At 39.5% G+C, this 21,358-nt stretch overlaps 1 protein-coding gene across 1 annotated transcript in view; it reads right to left on the bottom strand.

Annotated features, from left to right (window-relative positions):
* LOC122814306 (zinc-binding protein A33-like) overlaps positions 1 to 21,358 on the bottom strand; it is a 448,502-nt gene that overhangs the window by 214,486 nt on the left and 212,658 nt on the right. Inside the window, exon 2 of the mRNA XM_044086893.1 lies at positions 508 to 603. Within this exon, the coding sequence (XP_043942828.1) occupies positions 508 to 603 (96 nt within the window). The remainder of the gene's footprint in view (positions 1 to 507; positions 604 to 21,358) is intronic.

Raw genomic sequence — 21,358 nt, 5'->3', positions numbered from 1 at the left:
GACAAAAGTTTCCTTACAGTTCATGAAAAACAGATTTGTAGATTTGATGAAGTCCATTGATATGTGGATGAAAGTGCTTAACCAGAGGTTATTTTATCACCATTTGGAATAAAATTGTGTTTTTACACGAGCGACTCCTGAGGAATTTGTGCTTACAGCGTATTAGACTTTTATCAGTGTTTATGGTTGTTGGTTTACGTTGGTTTTGATTTTTCAGATTTGTAAATTTCTGACTGTGCCATGGCTTATTGTATTTGTTGTAAATGTAGCATTATAAATGTTTAAATCTTTCTTGATTTGAAGACACTAATCTAAGAGGTACCTCGCTAAGGACCGATACAAGCACAATCTTTTACTGTAATGGAAAGTATTCAGAACTACAACACACTTCTATAGACAAGCTTTACAACTCTTGGTTTGTATCTTACATTATACAGTTGCATTTATTCACCATTTATTCACATTCTGCAATTTTCAAGAAACAAAAAAACAAGTAGATTTCCTCACCTGGATATAAGAGATCTTTCCTTCCTGCTTAAGCTGGAGCACTGTAATGTATTCCAATTTTAATCGTAGAACATCTGTAGCAGTTTTCATCTTTTCCTAGATATGCAGATAAATATTAAGTCAGCAGGTTTTCATATTTGTGTATTATACACCAACTGTACCAAACATGTACCACAGTTCAGGGCATATGGTCATATACCAATGGGTATAGATAAATATGCAAATCCAGCTATAAAACATTGGACAACAACAGCCTTATAGTTACAGAACAGAACTTAAAAATACAGTCTAAAGTATGGCTAGAATAATTTCAGATAAAAGCAGTCTGAGAAGAATGAGGAATGGAGACATGTTTGTAAGATATTAGTTAATAATGTGCAGCATAACTGATGCATGTTCTTAATATCATTTCATACTGCAATACCATCACTGCTTTTTGTCCCTTTACCTTTTCCATAGCTGGCCATCAGAAGCCAATTGTATTTCTCCTTATTTACTCAGTCTACTGGACTCTCTCTCTCTCGTTTCACAGGATGGGTGAGCCAACATCACACCCTCACTCACTCCCATCCACCCCCATGCAATCTATTTAGCTCCCACTCTTCTAGTTGAATATGGGTCAACAGGATCAAAGTAAGGGCTTTAGTCCTCTGTACCATGGTGCCACTTGTATGTTCCATCATTGTTTGTCTTTGTGTGTTTTTTAAACACCTTTATTGAATTATCACTTGTGACATAGGCAATCTTACATTTACATAAAAGAAAATAAACCATATGAGCATGCTGATTGTTACAAACATTATGCATCATATTTGTTTTTCTGTGCAATATCATCAATCCAGCATCACATAAATAGCTCACTTCTTGCTTTCCCTTAAACCTCATTCAACCTCCAAAGCATGTTTCTCTATGTACTGTTCCCACAGTTGACATTGTGCCTATGTAATTTGCTCCTACCCTTTTTTAAACGGTTCCCTATGATGATGTTGCAGATGCAGTTTGTCGAATGCGTCTTCATCAAACTGAAAAGCACGAAAAGGCAAAATAGCAAAGCGGCTTTTCAGCAAATTCTTTCCTGGGAAAAAAATTTGCTTGGCCGCTTTCATTACTTTGCCATCTTCGGCACTGTAGTGCTATCTTGGAGTTGGTATATTTAAGTAGGGGGTTTTGGGGGTACAGGCACCCATGTCAGGGGGTGTGGGGGCAAAGCCCCCCACATTATGAAATGTTTTAAAGTTTTGTTTTGTTTTTTATTTTGGAACAACTATTGGGGTCATTTATGTGTCGTTCACTGTTGTGAGTGTGGATTTCATAATATAGACCCTTCTAAAGATACAACTTCTAGTTCTTTTATCTCTGTTACAATATTCACTACTTCAAATATGGTTGGTTTAGATTTTGAGTTCCATTTTCTAGTAAGTGCTGTTTTGGCAGTCACTAGAATTAAACTTAAGGAGAACCGCACCCACAGACTCAAAAAAACATGCTTATTTCATCATGGTTTGGTGTTTCTGACATTTTAACATCACTCTGGGACTATTTACAGGTTTTTGAATATTTTTATATGTAATTTCTGAGTCTGAGCACCTGGAGTCTGGCATCTAGAAATTCTGATTGTTTAATCTGCCTCTAGGTATCCCATAATGCAGTGCTCATCTGTAAAAAGTTACATCATGCAGGCTTCTGTATTCCTAAAGCTCCTGTCACTGCATTGGTTTTTACATGCATAAACTGTTGTCTTTCAGCCATTTAGTTTTAAGTAACATTACATGCCATTCACTGACTACTTTAAACACAACAGTACAAATGCCACACAACAGACTTTCTAAGTGCTTTTTACTGCTGCTTCTTTTTAGAATGGCTAAACTGCAATCTTTTGTGAATCCTGAATTGTACTACTTTGTCTCATCTCCCATGCTAAGGGTAATTTAAGCTGCTACCTGCTGTGATTGACAGCTTACAGCAGGAAACTTGACTGATGTACTGTTTCCTTGTTTTAGCCTTTACTTTTTGTATGGGTAGGGGAAGGATCAGGGAGCTGTGACATCACAGCATGGGTGGGTTTTTAGGATGTTTGGGGAGGGAATTGGCCAGGAAATTACCTGTATTCAGTGGCCTTGATGACATCAATGAATTGGAGGGTGGGATAAAAGTTTTCAAAAATTGAAACCACCGCAGTTCATAAGGTACTGTTCTAGTGGATAGAAACAGTCAATTTAAAATATTTTAAATGCTGTGTTGTTTATTCTTAGCAGGGACAATAAATAGGGAGAAAAATGACAGAGACCCTGAGCATTTAATAACACAGTCCCATTGTTGTTCTTTAACAAGGCCTTACTATGTCTATTTTTAAAGTCTGTCAACTCATTACACCCCTAAAACATGTTTCCAGTTACCTCTTTCTTTCCCATCACACCTCCAACATTTGCCATCTACTTGAGGAAGAATTCTGTGCAAATACTTCAGAACAAAAATCCTAAATCTTCTAGACTGTTGTTGCAAATTTGGGAGACATACATACATCTTGCCATTGTTTTTTGTGAATTGCTTATCCGTTCTCTCTCTTCCCAGTCTTTTCTAATCTCCTCTTTCCTTTTGATTCCTATAGTTATTATATAATATTTTATATGCCCTAAGACTTTTCTTTTTTTAACAGCAGCTTCTGTTCTTGATTCAACTAAAAACTCTAGCAGTACAAGTCTTCCGCTTATGATTCCATTATCCCTGTATTACTGTTGTTATTCTCCATAAGGATCTGCAGCCAAAATCCCACTCTCTCTTTATTTCTTGAATTTTCTGCATGCTTCATCATCATCCCTTTCCACTTTGAATTGTAGCTTTCTGCCTGTGTTTTGTAGAAATGCCATAGCTGGAGGAGATTTTTCAGATCATCTGCAATTTTACTCGTAATTTCTTGCACTCTGTAGTTTACTTACAGAAGCCTATGGATTACAACAGTAGCCATATTTAGTATATGATGTTGATGTTATGGAAATCCACACACCTGGTCTCCAACTCAAGTCTCTTTAGCTCCAGCTGGATTTTTAAGTCCACTGCAGAAAGGAAGGTTGAGCTGTCCATTCTCCAAGGGTATTATATCTCCACTGCCAGTCTGATTGTCCTCCTGGTTGCTGTTTTCTGATGCAGCTGTAACCAAGGCTGCAATCAGGTCTGCCTTAGTCAGGTTTCCATGCACCAGTCCCCTAGCCTGGCACATCTCTGCCAGCTGGCTCCTTGTCAGCTTTCCATTCTCCTCTGTTAACATGCTGCCTACTCACCCTGACTAACTAAGCTAACAAAAGAAATAAATAACAATAAATAAATAAAATAAAATATAAATAAAATAAAACAAATAAAACAATTGTGATCTGAACTTTGAGTATTCAGTGTGTGGCTGTTTTAGAGTGCAAAAATTGAAGAATTGATTTTGTACAATATTAGTAAAAACATACCTCGGATGCATGCTGTCCCTACTGAGTAGACTACTATCATAGCATTCCTTCCTATTTAATTTTGCAGAGATAACTCCTAATTCATTTTTCTCTTCGAATACATCTAGAAAACTAATGCCTGATTTAGAGTATCCCAACGTAAACTTTAAAAAAGTGGTGGTCCCATTTATGTAGTTAACAAAAGCTTTCAACTCATTCTCAGTACCTCCCCACAAAATAAAAAGATCATCAACAAATCTCTGGTATAAAATAATATTTCGTTTGTAAGGACTGGAGTGTACAAATTCTAACTCCCAAGCCAACATTACCCCATTAGCATAGCTGTTAGAACAGGAACTGCCCATAGCTACACCATTCTTCTGATGGTATACTTTGCCATCAAACATGAAAACATTATTCTCTAAAACAATGCTTAACAGATCCTGTATCAGGGCTACCTCTTCACCCCTATACAGATCACTAGAGGATAATAGTCTACTCAAGAATTCAATGCCTGTGGAATTAGGAATGACAGTAAATAACAAAACCACATCTAGAGTGACTAAAAACACATCTTCCATCCTCATATTGTTTTCAGTGCATTCAAATAAATCATGTAAAAAATGTTCAGTGTCTCGTAATAATGTTTCATACCTCTCTAGTAGCGGTTTCAATTTAGCGTCTAAATATATAGAAATAGGCTCCATACACCACCCTCCACCTGAGACAATCGGTCTCATGGGAGGCCTAGCCATACTCTTGTGTAGCTTGGGCAGTCCCTGTATTTGAGGTAAGAACGGAAGAACTTGAAGCTAGGTGGATTGTTATGCTGAGGGCTACGTTTGGTCATGGTTTGAATGATAATATGCCTATGAAACCAACATTAAAGAAAAGAAATTACGTAGGTAGTATCTAACTGACTGTTTTTATATATACATATTGTATGTATTTTGACTTGTTTTATTTTATTTTTATTTTCATATATATGCATTTTAATTGATGAGAAATGTTTTGTGTTGTAGGTAGGTTTTTATTTGATGGGTTGCCTTTAAGATAAGTGATCATGTGTTTTGATGCAATATTTAAACAGGTGCTATTCTGACTCTCATCATACACCTGAAGAAGCAGTAGTGAAAGTGCTTGTGTGTGGTTTAAATAAAGAGGTACTGTGTTTTATTGGATTCGAGTTGTTCCTGTTTTTCTGAAATTGCTACTGAGGTCTGATACCTGTGGATTATTCTTGAAGCTATTTTGGAATTATTACAGTCTACCTCCTGGAGAGACATTTTGTCTTGTGGTATTGTACTATTTCCTTTTTGTTCTGCTCCTGGGGGTTATAGGAGCTCATTGGGAGTTACCATTTTTGTCTATTTCTTACATTAAATTGATGGCTGTTTTAGGGGAGTACTTTCTCTCTACCATTGTAGACTCCTTTCCTTCAATATGGCTGTTTTCTGTAATGATTTGACAGCATATTACAACCCCCATGGCTTCCACTTCCTTCCCTAGTCCTGTGAGTGGAAGACTTGGCAGGACACTCGAAAAATGAATTATAACAGAACAGAAGGGAAATTATGATAATAAACATGTCCATGTGTTTACTTGTATGACATGAAGATGGTTACTATAAGGAAGTACTGGTGCATATATTACGAACAGATTTGAAGTTAAGTGTTTTAGAGTCCACTAAAGGTTCTATATAGAAAAATAAAGTACTTATAATGATTTAATTATTTGGATATTATATTAATTTTACACAATGTACTAAAGTAAAATGCAAAAATGTGTTAATACATTTTAACAGGACAAGTTGTTTATATAAATGGAAAGAAAGATGCTTCTTCTTATTCATAAAATGCATGTTGTTGCAGTACCTGTTGCTCTGTGTTTAAGTAGCAATGCTTTAATAACCATCAGGTAAGCTTGTCTGAGACTGTAAGATGCAAGTAAGCTTTAATAAGCATACTGTTAAAGAATTACCAACATTGAAAACCTTTTTGTTGTTACCATGCAGACAATATTTATATAACTAGATAGCATATAAGCACTAGGTATTGAAATGCATATGACAGTATTTGTAATAAAGGACAGGATTACAGTATTTTCAGAAGCTCGTTTCATTTGTTGGAGATTGCAGTCATCTTTGCAGGCTTTACCCGTAAACTAAACAGAATGTCAATCTATAATCTGTGGTCCATAACCTGTGCAGTAATCCTTTAAGCAATTTATCTTGAGCTTGTTTCTTGTTTGCTGTTCATTTTTTACTTTGATCATGCTTTCCCCATGAAACAAGTAGGTAGTTGTTGTCAGGCAGCAGGTCTTTTTTGGATAAGAAACATTTTTACAAGTGAGGGTATCGTAGAGATTGCTACTTACAGCATGTTATTTGGTTCTTTTATAAAGCTGAATATAAATTATAATTAGAACTGCAGTGCAAGGAGAAGTGGTTTGAGTTGAGGGCTGCTTGTTTTTATACTTGATTTTGACTGGCATTCCAGTAATGTATTTAAAAAGTAGTTTATTTTTTCATGCCTTGAAATCTTTTTGTTTCCATCTAGATATTAAGTAAGCTGTCGTGTAGCCAATGCATTGAAATATTTTTTTTCTTCTACAATTTATTTTGTCTCGATTGGACTCTCATAATGATCATTTGGCAGTGGCACCCAAGGCAGCATATTTAAAGTGCTAGTTTTTGTGGTTTATAGCATAGCCCCACCCCCTTCTAGTTGGCCACACCCTTCCTGTTGGTCCCACCCATTCAGCTGTCTTCTGTAGCCCTCCTTTGATTTGAAGTCACCAGCCACCACTGATAGAAAGGGGGGGCGGGAGGCAAAGCCCCCACATATTATAAACATTTTTAAACTATAGAGATGGATACTTACTAGTGCAATGAATAATTGTTTTGCAGGAAACAATATACAACCAAAGTATGTGGGGGACTTTGCCCCCACACCCTCCAATGTGGGGGCTGTGCCCCCTCAACACCCCTTACTATATATTCTAACTCCAGGATTGCACTCCAGTGGGGAACAGGCCATCTATAACTGTCGATGAAATGAGTTGTCAGTAAAATGAGTTTTCAGTGAAATGAACTTTCAGTGAACTGGTCTTGCTGATTTGGTTGCCAGTGAAATGAGTTGACAATGAAAATGAAGGTAACCCATATATATATATATATATATATATATATATATATATATATATATATATATATATATACCTCGGTATTTACTGGTAATATATGTATATATTGTTATACATATATATGTCTCTCCATACGTATGTATCTCTCTGCATTATGTTGTGGGAAGGGGAGCCATCACTACTGCTTGATTTCATTAAGTACTTGGAGTCTACAACAGATTTCTTCAGATTTCCTATATCTTTCTCACTTATAGAAATAGACTTCTTAGATGTCTCTGCGTATAGAGACAGTTTGGTTAAAATCAATACTAGGCTCTAGAAAAGACTGTTGGAAAAATAGCCTTTTAGTACATAACTGCATGCATCCTAAGCACATTTTCCCAAATATTATCAAAGGGCAATTGACTAGAGCTAGCAATATATGCAATGTGCAAATTAATAAAGAGAAAGCAATTAATTACTTGGAGCAACTATTTATGGAAAGGGGGTATGATAAAACTGTGTTTTAAACTGTAAAGAAGGAAACTGCTGATAACAGCTAAGGAATTCATTCTATCAGTGTAAAGCCAGTAATGAATGTAACTGTAAAAAGAAACTTTAAGCACAATGAAAAAGTATGTTTTGTTACTAAGTATGCTAGTGACACTAGCAAGGTTTGTAATTAAGAATAACTGGCACTTCCTGATAACAGATAAAGAAACAGAAAATGTTATAGGTAGAGTGTCCAGTTTTGCTTCTAAGAACAAGAGCAATTTAAAACAGTTACTTTGTAATGATTGTCTAAAGAACACTGTGTCCCCACTGAAGCTTGGAACATATTCTTGCAACAAGTGTAAAATGTGTCAATATGTTTCTTCTGTACAAAAATTTAAACACCCTGTTTTGTCCTTCATATCTCAGCCTAGATTTTATGCTACTTGTAGAACAACTAGCTTAACTCATTCATTCCGGAGCAGCTCAGAAAAAAACTGCCTGCTTAATTCCACCATAGGAACAACAGTGCAGCCTGAGCTCATTTTCAGAAAATCCATGTGTAATACTATACAGAAAACAAATGTTCATAACTCTTTAACTATAAGAGCTACACTAAAAATGTAAATGCGAAAGTTGTTCAGCAGACACTGACCTTTCCAACAGTGTAAATGTTGATAGTGCATATCAAAGGCATTATTAAATATTTGCAAGGAATGCTGATATTGTGCATATTTTTTACCTTTTTGGAAATTCAAAGCACAATATCTTGGTCTATGTACCATGCAGACCCATACAATTTGAATTGAATTGGTTAATATGAATGTCAACTTTAAAATGATACCTTAACCATTACTGTGTGATGCTCCTTTCATGAGATATTCACAGAAATATGATTAATATATTTCTCATAATACAAAGCATAATATCTCATCACCTGTAACAGACAGAGCCTACATATCAGTGTAGAAGTTGTGCATCTGAATGTCAGCTTCAAAATGACGCATCATTTGTGTGATTACCATGCTCCCTCGCAATGATATGGGCATAATAATGAGAAGTATTGTAAATGTATAATTTTCATATTTGTACAAGAGTAAACAAACTGTGATATCTGTAAGTATGTACAGTGCACAGACACAGTTCTTTTGCCATGTTGTAAGGAGTAATACTGTCTTCAAAATGAGGTATTACTTCACATGATGAGATGCTCCCTTGCAAAGTTATTTACCAAATATGAAAAAAATCATAATTTCCATAACCTAAGTCTGAAGCAAACTTTGATATCTGCACATGTGTCAAACATACAGGAACAATTCTTTTACCATGTTACAACCAGCAATACTGTCTTCAAAATGAGATATTACTTGGCACATTCAGATGCTCCCTTGCAAAGTTATTTACCAAAATATGAAAAAAATCATAATTTCCATAACTGTAAGTACCAAACAAACTTTGATATCTGCACATATGTCAAACATACAGGCACATTTATATTACCATGTTGGAACCAGCAATACTTTCTTCAAAATGAAATATTACTTGGCACCTTCAGCTGCTCCCTTGCAAAGTTATTTACCAAAATATGAAAAAAAATCATAATTTCCATAACCTAAGTCCGAAACAAACTTTGATATCTGCCTAGGAGTTCAACATACAGGCACCATTCTTTTACCATGTTAGAACTATAAATAATCTTTTCAAAATGGGGTATTACTTAGCACATTCAGATGCTCCCCTGCAAAGTTATTTACCAAAATATGAAAACAAATCATAATTTCCATAACCTAAGTCTGAAACAAACTTTAATATCTGCACATGTGTCAAACATACAGGCACAATTATTTTACCATGTTGGAACCAGCAATACTTTCTTCAAAATGAGATATTACTTGGCACCTTCAGCTGCTCCCTTGCAAAGTTATTTACCAAAATATGAAAAAAAAAAATCATAATTTCCATAACCGTAAGTCCCAAATAAACTTTGATATCTGCACATGTGTCAAACATACAGGCACAATTATTTTACCATGTTGGAACCAGCAATACTTTCTTCAAAATGAGATATTACTTGGCACATTCAGATGCTCCCTTGCAAAGTTATTTACCAAAATATGAAAAAAGAAATCATAATTTCCATAACCTAAGTCCAAAACAAACTTTGATATCTGCCTATGTTTACAACATACAGGTCCCATTCTTTTACCATGTTAGAACTATAAATAATCTTTTCAAAATGAGGTATTACTTAGCACATTCAGGTGCTCCCTTGCAAAGTTATTTACCAAAATATGAAAAAAATCATAATTTCCATAACCATAAGTCCCAAAAAACTTTGATATCTGCACATGTGTCAAACATACACGCACAATTATTTTACCATGTTGGAACCAGCAATACTTTCTTCAAAATGAAATATTACTTGGCACCTTCAGCTGCTCCCTTGCAAAGTTATTTACCAAAATATGAAAAAAAATCATAATTTCCATAACCGTAAGTCCCAAACAAACTTTGATATCTGCACATGTGTCAAACATACAGGCACAATTATTTTACCATGTTGGAACCAGCAATACTTTCTTCAAAATGAGATATTACTTGGCACATTCAGATGCTCCCTTGCAAAGTTATTTACCAAAATATGAAAAAAATCATAATTTCCATAACCGTAAGTCCCAAACAAACTTTGATATCTGCACATGTGTCAAACATACAGGCACAATTATTTTACCATGTTGGAACCAGCAATACTTTCTTCAAAATGAGATATTACTTGGCACATTCAGATGCTCCCTTGCAAAGTTATTTACCAAAATATGAAAAAAATCATAATTTCCATAACCTAAGTCCGAAACAAACTTTGATATCTGCCTATGTTTACAACATACAGGTCCCATTCTTTTACCATGTTAGAACTATAAATAATCTTTTCAAAATGAGGTATTACTTAGCACATCCAGGTGCTCCCTTGCAAAGTTATTTACCAAAATATGAAAAAAAATCATAATTTCCATAACTGTAAGTCCCAAACAAACTTTGATATCTGCACATGTGTCAAACATACAGGCACAATTATTTTACCATGTTGGAACCAGCAATACTTTATTCAAAATGAGATATTACTTGGCACATTCAGATGCTCCCTTGCAAAGTTATTTTCCAAAATATGAAAAAAAAATCATAATTTCCATAACCTAAGTCCCAAACAAACTTTGATATTTGCACATGTGTCAAGCATACAGGCACAATTATTTTACCATGTTGGAACCAGCAATACTTTCTTCAAAATGAGATATTACTTGGCACATTCAAATGCTCCCTTGCAACGTTATTTACCAAAAGATGAAAAAAAAATCATAATTTCCATAAGAGTTGCTTGCCAACTCAGAGAAATTAATTTTACACAACAGATTTCATAATAGTGTTTTACTTACTATATTGGTCTGACTTGGTCATGGGTGTTTTCCATTCTTCTCACAAGCTGCATGTTAGCAATCTTGCATGGCTCTCCTCACGCCATTGTGGAGGTTGGTCAAAAACAATGCAATGCCCTCCTCAGTTAGGTGAATGCCATCCGTTCTGAACAGGTGAACATCTTCCGTGGTGATGTCATTATGGCAGATTGTAGATCCACCAACCCTGTGCATCAAGCCATGCATGAACGCATTCTGTAAACGTCTGAGAAGCAGAAGACAGTCTTACCTTACCTGAAATAAAGCATGGGTGGACACTGACAAGGGTGCACAGCCAGGGCACATATAAAGAGAAAAAGCAGGGTAAGGACTGCCGCTCCACTAATATGCCAAGGACAGGCATGGGGCTCCAGATGTTGGTTATCTGAAGTGTTCCATAGCTGTGCTGGCTGCCCACTCAGACTGCTGACACCACTATGGTCTCATGACCTCCTTCAGTGTCAGCAGTCTGCCTTAGCTCTGCCTTTTCTCTTTACATGTGTCCATTCAGCAATGGACCTAAGGGATGAGGGACTGAAGTAACTCACTAATTGCTGTCCTGACCAACATACACTGCCTACACCTGAAGGGAAGGAGACTGAGTGGAGAGCTACATCAAGGCAACATGTCAAAAGACCAAGACTGACCCAGGCTGTGTCTTTTTGCATGTGTTCTTTCCCGGAGAGAACCATTACATCACAGTGGCACACCTAAGCCCATGCTTACCTAGGAGAGCAGCACTATGGGACTGAGCTGAAGAGTCTCCAAGTTCCCAACTGCAATCCCGGTGGATCACAAGATCCATGCTGGCTGGGTATGCCCCCCCCCCCCCATGATGCACCCACCAGTCTAAGAGCAGTTGGCAAAAAAGACTGAAGGGGGACCTTCCTGGCATTGGTGCTGAAGGGCTTGGCTGCTAACTGACATGGGGGCACAGAAAGGGCACAAGTACACTGAAAAAACAGGTGAGGCGCTCTGCTTTACCTCTGCCTTTTCCATTTATATGTGTTCTTTTGGCAATGGCCATTAGTAGTGGAAGGGAGGAGCTAATGTAAACCCTGTTGCCCTGACCTACATACATTGACTACACCTGAAGGGAGGGAGACTGAGTGGAGAGCTACATCAAGGCAACATGTCAAAAGACCAAGACTGACCCAGGCTGTGTCTTTTTGCATGTGTCCTTTCCCAGTGGGAAACATTACATCACAGTGTCACACCCAAGCCCATGCTTACCTAGGAGAGTAGCACTATTGGACTGAGCTGAAGAGTCTCCAAGTTCCCAACTGTGATCCTGGTGGATTACAAGATCTATGCTGGCTGGGTATGCCCCAAGAATGCACCCACCAACCTAAGAGCAGTTGGCAAAAAAGACTGAAGGGGGACCTTCCTGGCATTGGTGCTGAAGGGCTTGGCTGCTAACTGACATGGGGGGAACAGAAAGGGCACATGTACACTGAAAAAACAGGAGAGGCACTCTGCTTTACCTCTGCCTTTTCCATTTACATGTGTCCTTTCGGCAATGGCCATTAGTAGTGGAAGGGAGGAGCTAATGTAAACCCTGTTGCCCTGACCTACATACATTGACTACACCTGAAGGGAGGGAGACTGAGTGGAGAGCTACATCAAGGCAACATGTCAAAAGACCAAGACTGACCCAGGCTGTGTCTTTTTGCATGTGTCCTTTCCCAGTGGGAAACATTACATCACAGTGTCACACCCAAGCCCATGTTTACCTAAGACAGCAGCACTATGTGAGAAATTTATGGCCATGGTACTTGCCAAAGCACTCGACACACAGGTTGACCTTGCAAGTTGGGCACCCCCATGATGGCTCAGCATGTTTACCCTTGCTGGCACAGTTTTGCATCTTGATTTATGCCATTTCACTGGAAAGTGAGAGCCGTGCTCAAATCGGCTCACAGCCTCTGGGACAGTAATCTCAGTGTATCTTTTCCTCTTCGTGTAACTGGCAAGTAGATGCAAGCCTAGGTTCTTTCAGAACTGTAAATGTGTTGCTGGAATAGCATGTCCAGAGCATAACAGTTGCTGATGGCTGATACTTTCACGGAATATAATGAAAGCATTGACAATGGCCACATCCCATAAGAACCAGAACAAGTACAGCCACCATTTGTGGGCCTTTCTGGCACTGGGATACTGTGTCCTGAGCTGATCTGCTTAGTCCACCCCATTCATGTAACTGTTGTACATGTTTACAACTGGTGGACATGGCACCGATGCCTTTCTTCCATCACGCTTTCTCCTGTATGTGCTGGAGACTGGCAAGGTTGGGTTAGAGTTAGTTGACAATAGGAATACTGGTTTGCTATCCTTCCATTCAGTAGCTAGCACTGGTCCACTCTGCAATTGCTTGTAGTAGCCTCGAGCTGCTTTTCCAATGGCCTGTCTGTTGAATGTTAGAGGCCATCCTGACCTATCGGTGCACATGGTTCCACAACAGTATAGATCATCTTTCAGCAATTGCTGTGCCAGCAGAACAGAGGTGAAGAAGTTATCAAAGTAAATGTGATGCTTCTTGCCATTCAGTCCCCTAGTTAAGTCAACCACAACTCTGTGTGCCAGCCCGACCTCTGTATTCTGCTCCATTTTTCCAGTGTATACCTGGAATTCACGTACATACCCATTGGTCAAGTCTGCCAACACCCACACCTTAATGTCATACCTCTCGGGCTTACCAGGCATAAACTGTCTAAATGTCAAGCGTCCATGGAAGCCAAATATGGCCGTCTACAGCCACCTCACGATGCACATTGTAATGTGTCCTGCATGCATGAAGTACTGCATCCAGTATTGGCCATACGTGATGTAGCTTATCATGACCCCCAGAACCCTGTGAAAGGCTCAGGCTGTTATCGTTGCAGTGGAAGTACTGCTGAATTTTTTCAAACCTATCTCTGGTCATGTACTCTGCTATTGGGAAGTGACCATATACATGGTCCATTTCCCAGTACTGCCTCAATTCAGGAACATGTAAAATAGACATGTATATTCTGACACCTAGAAATGTGCGTATGTCTCCTGGGCAAACAGGACTCCACCGCGTATCAACCTTGCCTGCTGCGGCCTGCCTCTGTGCAGCATAGCGATTTGTTTCATTAGCAATATGGGTGTATAGCTCCTCTGGGAACATCAAATTCAGGAAGTCCATCTCTGTGCTATCTGAGCCCAAGTGATTTATTGGTCCTACTGGCCCCACAAATTCCTCAATGTGTAAAGTTTGGAGGAGTTTTTCCCACATGATCTTATGTGGTGGGCATGCTCGGCATACCTGACTGGATTGCAAGGAACAGTTGGGAATGGGAAGGGCTGAAGGGTTGAGAGATGGTGCTCTCTCAATGCCAGTAGCAACTGTACTGCTTGCAGTTGGTAGTGAACTGCTGACACATGCTCCCTGCTGAGGCACACCCATATCATTCTCTGACAAGGAGCTACTTGGACTCATATCTAGAGGATTTTCTCCATCCCAATCACCATATTCTGGACTACTTCCCACATCATGCACAGTCGAAGGCACATCCACACCCTTGTCGGCACTTGCAGTGCCATGCACTGTGGAGGACTGCATAGTTGTGTCAGTCAGACCACGTGCTTTCGTGAACACAGATAAAGGCAAGTCATTATCTGCTTCATACTCTGAATGAACTTCGTGGCCATTGTGTGTGGGCACCTTCCTTAGGTGTGCAAGTGGCACCTCATCCTCACTGTCATGGTCAGTGTCATAATTACTGGTCATGTCTGCTTTGGCAACTCGTACTGGTCTTTCAGGAATGGCGGGCACAGGGGCATCATCCATATCACAGGCAATGGCCTTTTCACACAGACGTGTGAGTGAAATGTCATCCTCTGAGTCATAATCATCGTCCTCACTCTGGTTGGCATTATGTGGTACATCAAGGTGCATACCATTGTCTGAACCACTGCTACAACCATCACAGTCAGTTTCCTCACCCAACAGATAAATGCTGCTTGATTTCTCCTCAACAGATGGCATCTTTGGTGGTGGCTGTGTTGCTTTACACTTGAAATCACACCTGAAAAACACAATGCAATACAACATTCGGATGTAATATACCTACACAGAGGCACATGAAAAGCAATGCACCTATCTCTATATTTCTATATCTATATTTCTATATTTCTATTTTATATATATATATATATATATATATATATATATATATATATATATATATATGTGTGTGTATGTGTGTGTGTGGGGGGGGGGGTGTACATCTATATAAATCTCTGTGTGTGGTATCTCACCCACAAAGGGAGGTTTAAATATATTTGATGATAAATAAAAGAGCAAGACTATAATCAGTAACTCAACAGAATGACTTCATAGTTCAAAAGCACAGGAAATATTTTACCACAGCAGTGCAGAATAGTCGCAAAGAAATACAACATATGAGTTTGGATACTGTCATTGCCTTATAGTTAAAACAGTTTATGATTTTCTGTCAAATGAGAGGATGCAAGACAGTCAATAATAATATATATATATATTCAAATTCTTCATATAGTACACCACAAATCCTCTTATTCCAGCCATTTTCTCATGAAAAACAGCAATTGAAGATGTAATGTCTACATTTTTCCTCCTAGACTGCTTACATTTCTTGAAATTTTATACATGACATAAATGAAAGTAGTGTGGAGGGGTGAGGGTGTACTTCAATCACTGCAAGTGGAGAAAGAGCCAAATGTGAGTTGTGCATTCATCAATGTGATAACGATTTCTACTTATGTGAATAACAGTGACAGCTGCTGATAGTTTTACCTGAAAGTGACAATGACTCAGTACTATATTGTAACTGCACTGTGCTAATGACTTGCAAAGTTATGCATGGCCAGGCACAGGTGATAATTGCTGGCATTCATTATATTACCTTCTGCAGGTGTTATGCAACACAGTCATAATCTGTTATAAGGCCATAGTCAGTCAAATAGTATAACACTTACATATTACTGTGCCCTTCCTCCCACCTAATTTCCACACATGACTGACAAAGCCAGGAGAAATGCATAAAAATATGGTAGCTCCATGCTGTCAGTAGTCACTCCGTAATAACCTTTGTCTCACTCAGGCAGCTACTCACTATAATCATATTAATAATAATTAGACAAGCAGAAATGTCAAACTAGATAGCTTGTCTTCTGCCATTCACTTACTCAGCAAAAACAGCATAAAAGTTATTATTGAGCCCATCCTCCCACCTATTTGTTAGCAACATACCAAGCAATGAGGAATGAGTCATATTACAATTGTTCGTCTACATCACAAAATCCTGTGGAATAAACAGTAAATATCAAATACACAAACACAGGTGCAGACTATCATTTGCTAAGTAATATGGTCTGATACCCTTGTACTTCCATGCTGACCAATATTGAATCCCCCTGGAAACACACTAGAAGCTAAGCCAAGTATTGAAGTCAATCATATAATGTCCAGGCAACAGACTCACACACACACCCACACACACATTATGTGCTGTGCCACTGTGGCACCCACTGCATATACAATGAAACCAAAGTGTACATAATTACCTATCTACGTTTGTTTAACTACAGTATTTTTCAGGTTATCTGCTAAGAAATTTCCAGTCCAAGCGAAAACAAAATCTAGTCTAATGCTGACTTTTCAGTGTGTGGGTGTGTGTGTGTGTGTGTGTGTGTGTGTGTGTGTGTGTGTGTGTGTGTGTGTGTGTGTGTGTGTGTGTATGTGTAACATCAACATGGCCCATACACACAACCCCTATTAATCAACAATTTTCTTGCCTGTTGCACCATAAACATCAAACCCATGTCACAGTATAAAGTACAACAGGTCAGAACCATGCCAGTTGAGCTTTCCCTGTAATATTCCCTCTGTTTTATTAATAATATAAATAAAACTTTGCTTTTGCATGCCTAAACTACAAAATAAGCTACCTACGGAGTGCTTCCAGATTACCACAAAGTGAATGAACGCCATAAATGTCTGTCAAAAATGAAGTAAAAATAAAGTGCATAACATAACAACAATAAAACACAAAACATGAAAATGCAGAGGGAAAAATGTACACATCTCCTGAAATGTTGACATGCTCCCTTGCAAACTTAATTAACGAAAGCTGAAAATAAGCCACATTTCCATAAACTAAGTCTGAGTATGCACAAACACCAAAATGCAACATCTCCCCAGCGACCCCTTTCGCAGTCTGCCCTACTATGCACAAGCACCAGAATGCAACATTTCCATCAACAACCGCTTGAGCAGCCCTTCCAAGTATGCACGACAACCAACATTAAACATTAGCCCCAGTGACCTCATTAGTAGAGCCGAGAATACACAAGCTGTAAAATCACAGTGGCACCCCCAAGGCCATGCTTACATAGGACAGCACCACTATGGGACTGAGCTGAAGAGTCTCCATGTTACTTGTGAAAATACAGATAAACAGAAGGAACGGAAATATGCTTTCATCAATTAGCTAATGTTTGAACGTGCACCAAACAACATTGTTTAAGAAATGTCCAGTTAAATAAAACAATTAAAATAACAGACTTGGCACATTCAGATGCTCCCTTGCAAAGTTATTTACCAAAATATGAAAAAAATCATAATTTCCATAACCTAAGTCCGAAACAAACTTTGATATCTGCCTATGTTTTACAACATACAGGTCCCATTCTTTTACCATGTTAGAACTATAAATAATCTTTTCAAAATGAGGTATTACTTAGCACATCCAGGTGCTCCCTTGCAAAGTTATTTACCAAAATATGAAAAAAAATCATAATTTCCATAACTGTAAGTCCCAAACAAACTTTGATATCTGCACATGTGTCAAACATACAGGCACAATTATTTTACCATGTTGGAACCAGCAATACTTTATTCAAAATGAGATATTACTTGGCACATTCAGATGCTCCCTTGCAAAGTTATTTTCCAAAATATGAAAAAAAAATCATAATTTCCATAACCTAAGTCCCAAACAAACTTTGATATTTGCACATGTGTCAAGCATACAGGCACAATTATTTTACCATGTTGGAACCAGCAATACTTTCTTCAAAATGAGATATTACTTGGCACATTCAAATGCTCCCTTGCAACGTTATTTACCAAAAGATGAAAAAAAAATCATAATTTCCATAAGAGTTGCTTGCCAACTCAGAGAAATTAATTTTACACAACAGATTTCATAATAGTGTTTTACTTACTATATTGGTCTGACTTGGTCATGGGTGTTTTCCATTCTTCTCACAAGCTGCATGTTAGCAATCTTGCATGGCTCTCCTCACGCCATTGTGGAGGTTGGTCAAAAACAATGCAATGCCCTCCTCAGTTAGGTGAATGCCATCCGTTCTGAACAGGTGAACATCTTCCGTGGTGATGTCATTATGGCAGATTGTAGATCCACCAACCCTGTGCATCAAGCCATGCATGAACGCATTCTGTAAACGTCTGAGAAGCAGAAGACAGTCTTACCTTACCTGAAATAAAGCATGGGTGGACACTGACAAGGGTGCACAGCCAGGGCACATATAAAGAGAAAAAGCAGGGTAAGGACTGCCGCTCCACTAATATGAAGGACAGGCATGGGGCTCCAGATGTTGGTTATCTGAAGTGTTCCATAGCTGTGCTGGCTGCCCACTCAGACTGCTGACACCACTATGGTCTCATGACCTCCTTCAGTGTCAGCAGTCTGCCTTAGCTCTGCCTTTTCTCTTTACATGTGTCCATTCAGCAATGGACCTAAGGGATGAGGGACTGAAGTAACTCACTAATTGCTGTCCTGACCAACATACACTGCCTACACCTGAAGGGAAGGAGACTGAGTGGAGAGCTACATCAAGGCAACATGTCAAAAGACCAAGACTGACCCAGGCTGTGTCTTTTTGCATGTGTTCTTTCCCGGAGAGAACCATTACATCACAGTGGCACACCTAAGCCCATGCTTACCTAGGAGAGCAGCACTATGGGACTGAGCTGAAGAGTCTCCAAGTTCCCAACTGCAATCGGTGGATCACAAGATCCATGCTGGCTGGGTATGCCCCCCCCCCCCCATGATGCACCCACCAGTCTAAGAGCAGTTGGCAAAAAAGACTGAAGGGGGACCTTCCTGGCATTGGTGCTGAAGGGCTTGGCTGCTAACTGACATGGGGGCACAGAAAGGGCACAAGTACACTGAAAAAACAGGTGAGGCTCTGCTTTACCTCTGCCTTTCCATTTATATGTGTTCTTTTGGCAATGGCCATTAGTAGTGGAAGGGAGGAGCTAATGTAAACCCTGTTGCCCTGACCTACATACATTGACTACACCTGAAGGGAGGGAGACTGAGTGGAGAGCTACATCAAGGCAACATGTCAAAAGACCAAGACTGACCCAGGCTGTGTCTTTTTGCATGTGTCCTTTCCCAGTGGGAAACATTACATCACAGTGTCACACCCAAGCCCATGCTTACCTAGGAGAGTAGCACTATTGGACTGAGCTGAAGAGTCTCCAAGTTCCCAACTGTGATCCTGGTGGATTACAAGATCTATGCTGGCTGGGTATGCCCCCCCGCAATGCACCCACCAACCTAAGAGCAGTTGGCAAAAAAGACTGAAGGGGGACCTTCCTGGCATTGGTGCTGAAGGGCTTGGCTGCTAACTGACATGGGGGGAACAGAAAGGGCACATGTACACTGAAAAAACAGGAGAGGCACTCTGCTTTACCTCTGCCTTTTCCATTTACATGTGTCCTTTCGGCAATGGCCATTAGTAGTGGAAGGGAGGAGCTAATGTAAACCCTGTTGCCCTGACCTACATACATTGACTACACCTGAAGGGAGGGAGACTGAGTGGAGAGCTACATCAAGGCAACATGTCAAAAGACCAAGACTGACCCAGGCTGTGTCTTTTTGCATGTGTCCTTTCCCAGTGGGAAACATTACATCACAGTGTCACACCCAAGCCCATGTTTACCTAAGACAGCAGCACTATGTGAGAAATTTATGGCCATGGTACTTGCCAAAGCACTCGACACACAGGTTGACCTTGCAAGTTGGGCACCCCCATGATGGCTCAGCATGTTTACCCTTGCTGGCACAGTTTTTGCATCTTGATTTATGCCATTTCACTGGAAAGTGAGAGCCGTGCTCAAATCGGCTCACAGCCTCTGGGACAGTAATCTCAGTGTATCTTTTCCTCTTCGTGTAACTGGCAAGTAGATGCAAGCCTAGGTTCTTTCAGAACTGTAAATGTGTTGCTGGAATAGCATGTCCAGAGCATAACAGTTGCTGATGGCTGATACTTTCACGGAATATAATGAAAGCATTGACAATGGCCACATCCCATAAGAACCAGAACAAGTACAGCCACCATTTGTGGGCCTTTCTGGCACTGGGATACTGTGTCCTGAGCTGATCTGCTTAGTCCACCCCATTCATGTAACTGTTGTACATGTTTACAACTGGTGGACATGGCACCGATGCCTTTCTTCCATCACGCTTTCTCCTGTATGTGCTGGAGACTGGCAAGGTTGGGTTAGAGTTAGTTGACAATAGGAATACTGGTTTGCTATCCTTCCATTCAGTAGCTAGCACTGGTCCACTCTGCAATTGCTTGTAGTAGCCTCGAGCTGCTTTTCCAATGGCCTGTCTGTTGAATGTTAGAGGCCATCCTGACCTATCGGTGCACATGGTTCCACAACAGTATAGATCATCTTTCAGCAATTGCTGTGCCAGCAGAACAGAGGTGAAGAAGTTATCAAAGTAAATGTGATGCTTCTTGCCATTCAGTCCCCTAGTTAAGTCAACCACAACTCTGTGTGCCAGCCCGACCTCTGTATTCTGCTCCATTTTTCCAGTGTATACCTGGAATTCACGTACATACCCATTGGTCAAGTCTGCCAACACCCACACCTTAATGTCATACCTCTCGGGCTTACCAGGCATAAACTGTCTAAATGTCAAGCGTCCATGGAAGCCAAATATGGCTTCGTCTACAGCCACCTCACGATGCACATTGTAATGTGTCCTGCATGCATGAAGTACTGCATCCAGTATTGGCCATACGTGATGTAGCTTATCATGACCCCCAGAACCCTGTGAAAGGCTCAGGCTGTTATCGTTGCAGTGGAAGTACTGCTGAATTTTTTCAAACCTATCTCTGGTCATGTACTCTGCTATTGGGAAGTGACCATATACATGGTCCATTTCCCAGTACTGCCTCAATTCAGGAACATGTAAAATAGACATGTATATTCTGACACCTAGAAATGTGCGTATGTCTCCTGGGCAAACAGGACTCCACCGCGTATCAACCTTGCCTGCTGCGGCCTGCCTCTGTGCAGCATAG

Source organism: Protopterus annectens, chromosome 10.part0, assembly GCF_019279795.1.
Source record: "Protopterus annectens isolate FY-2018-M chromosome 10.part0, PAN1.0, whole genome shotgun sequence".
Classification (NCBI taxonomy): Eukaryota; Metazoa; Chordata; order Ceratodontiformes; family Protopteridae; genus Protopterus; species Protopterus annectens.
Note: the sequence above shows the minus strand (reverse complement) of the source record. Positions and strands in the feature narration are given on the sequence as shown.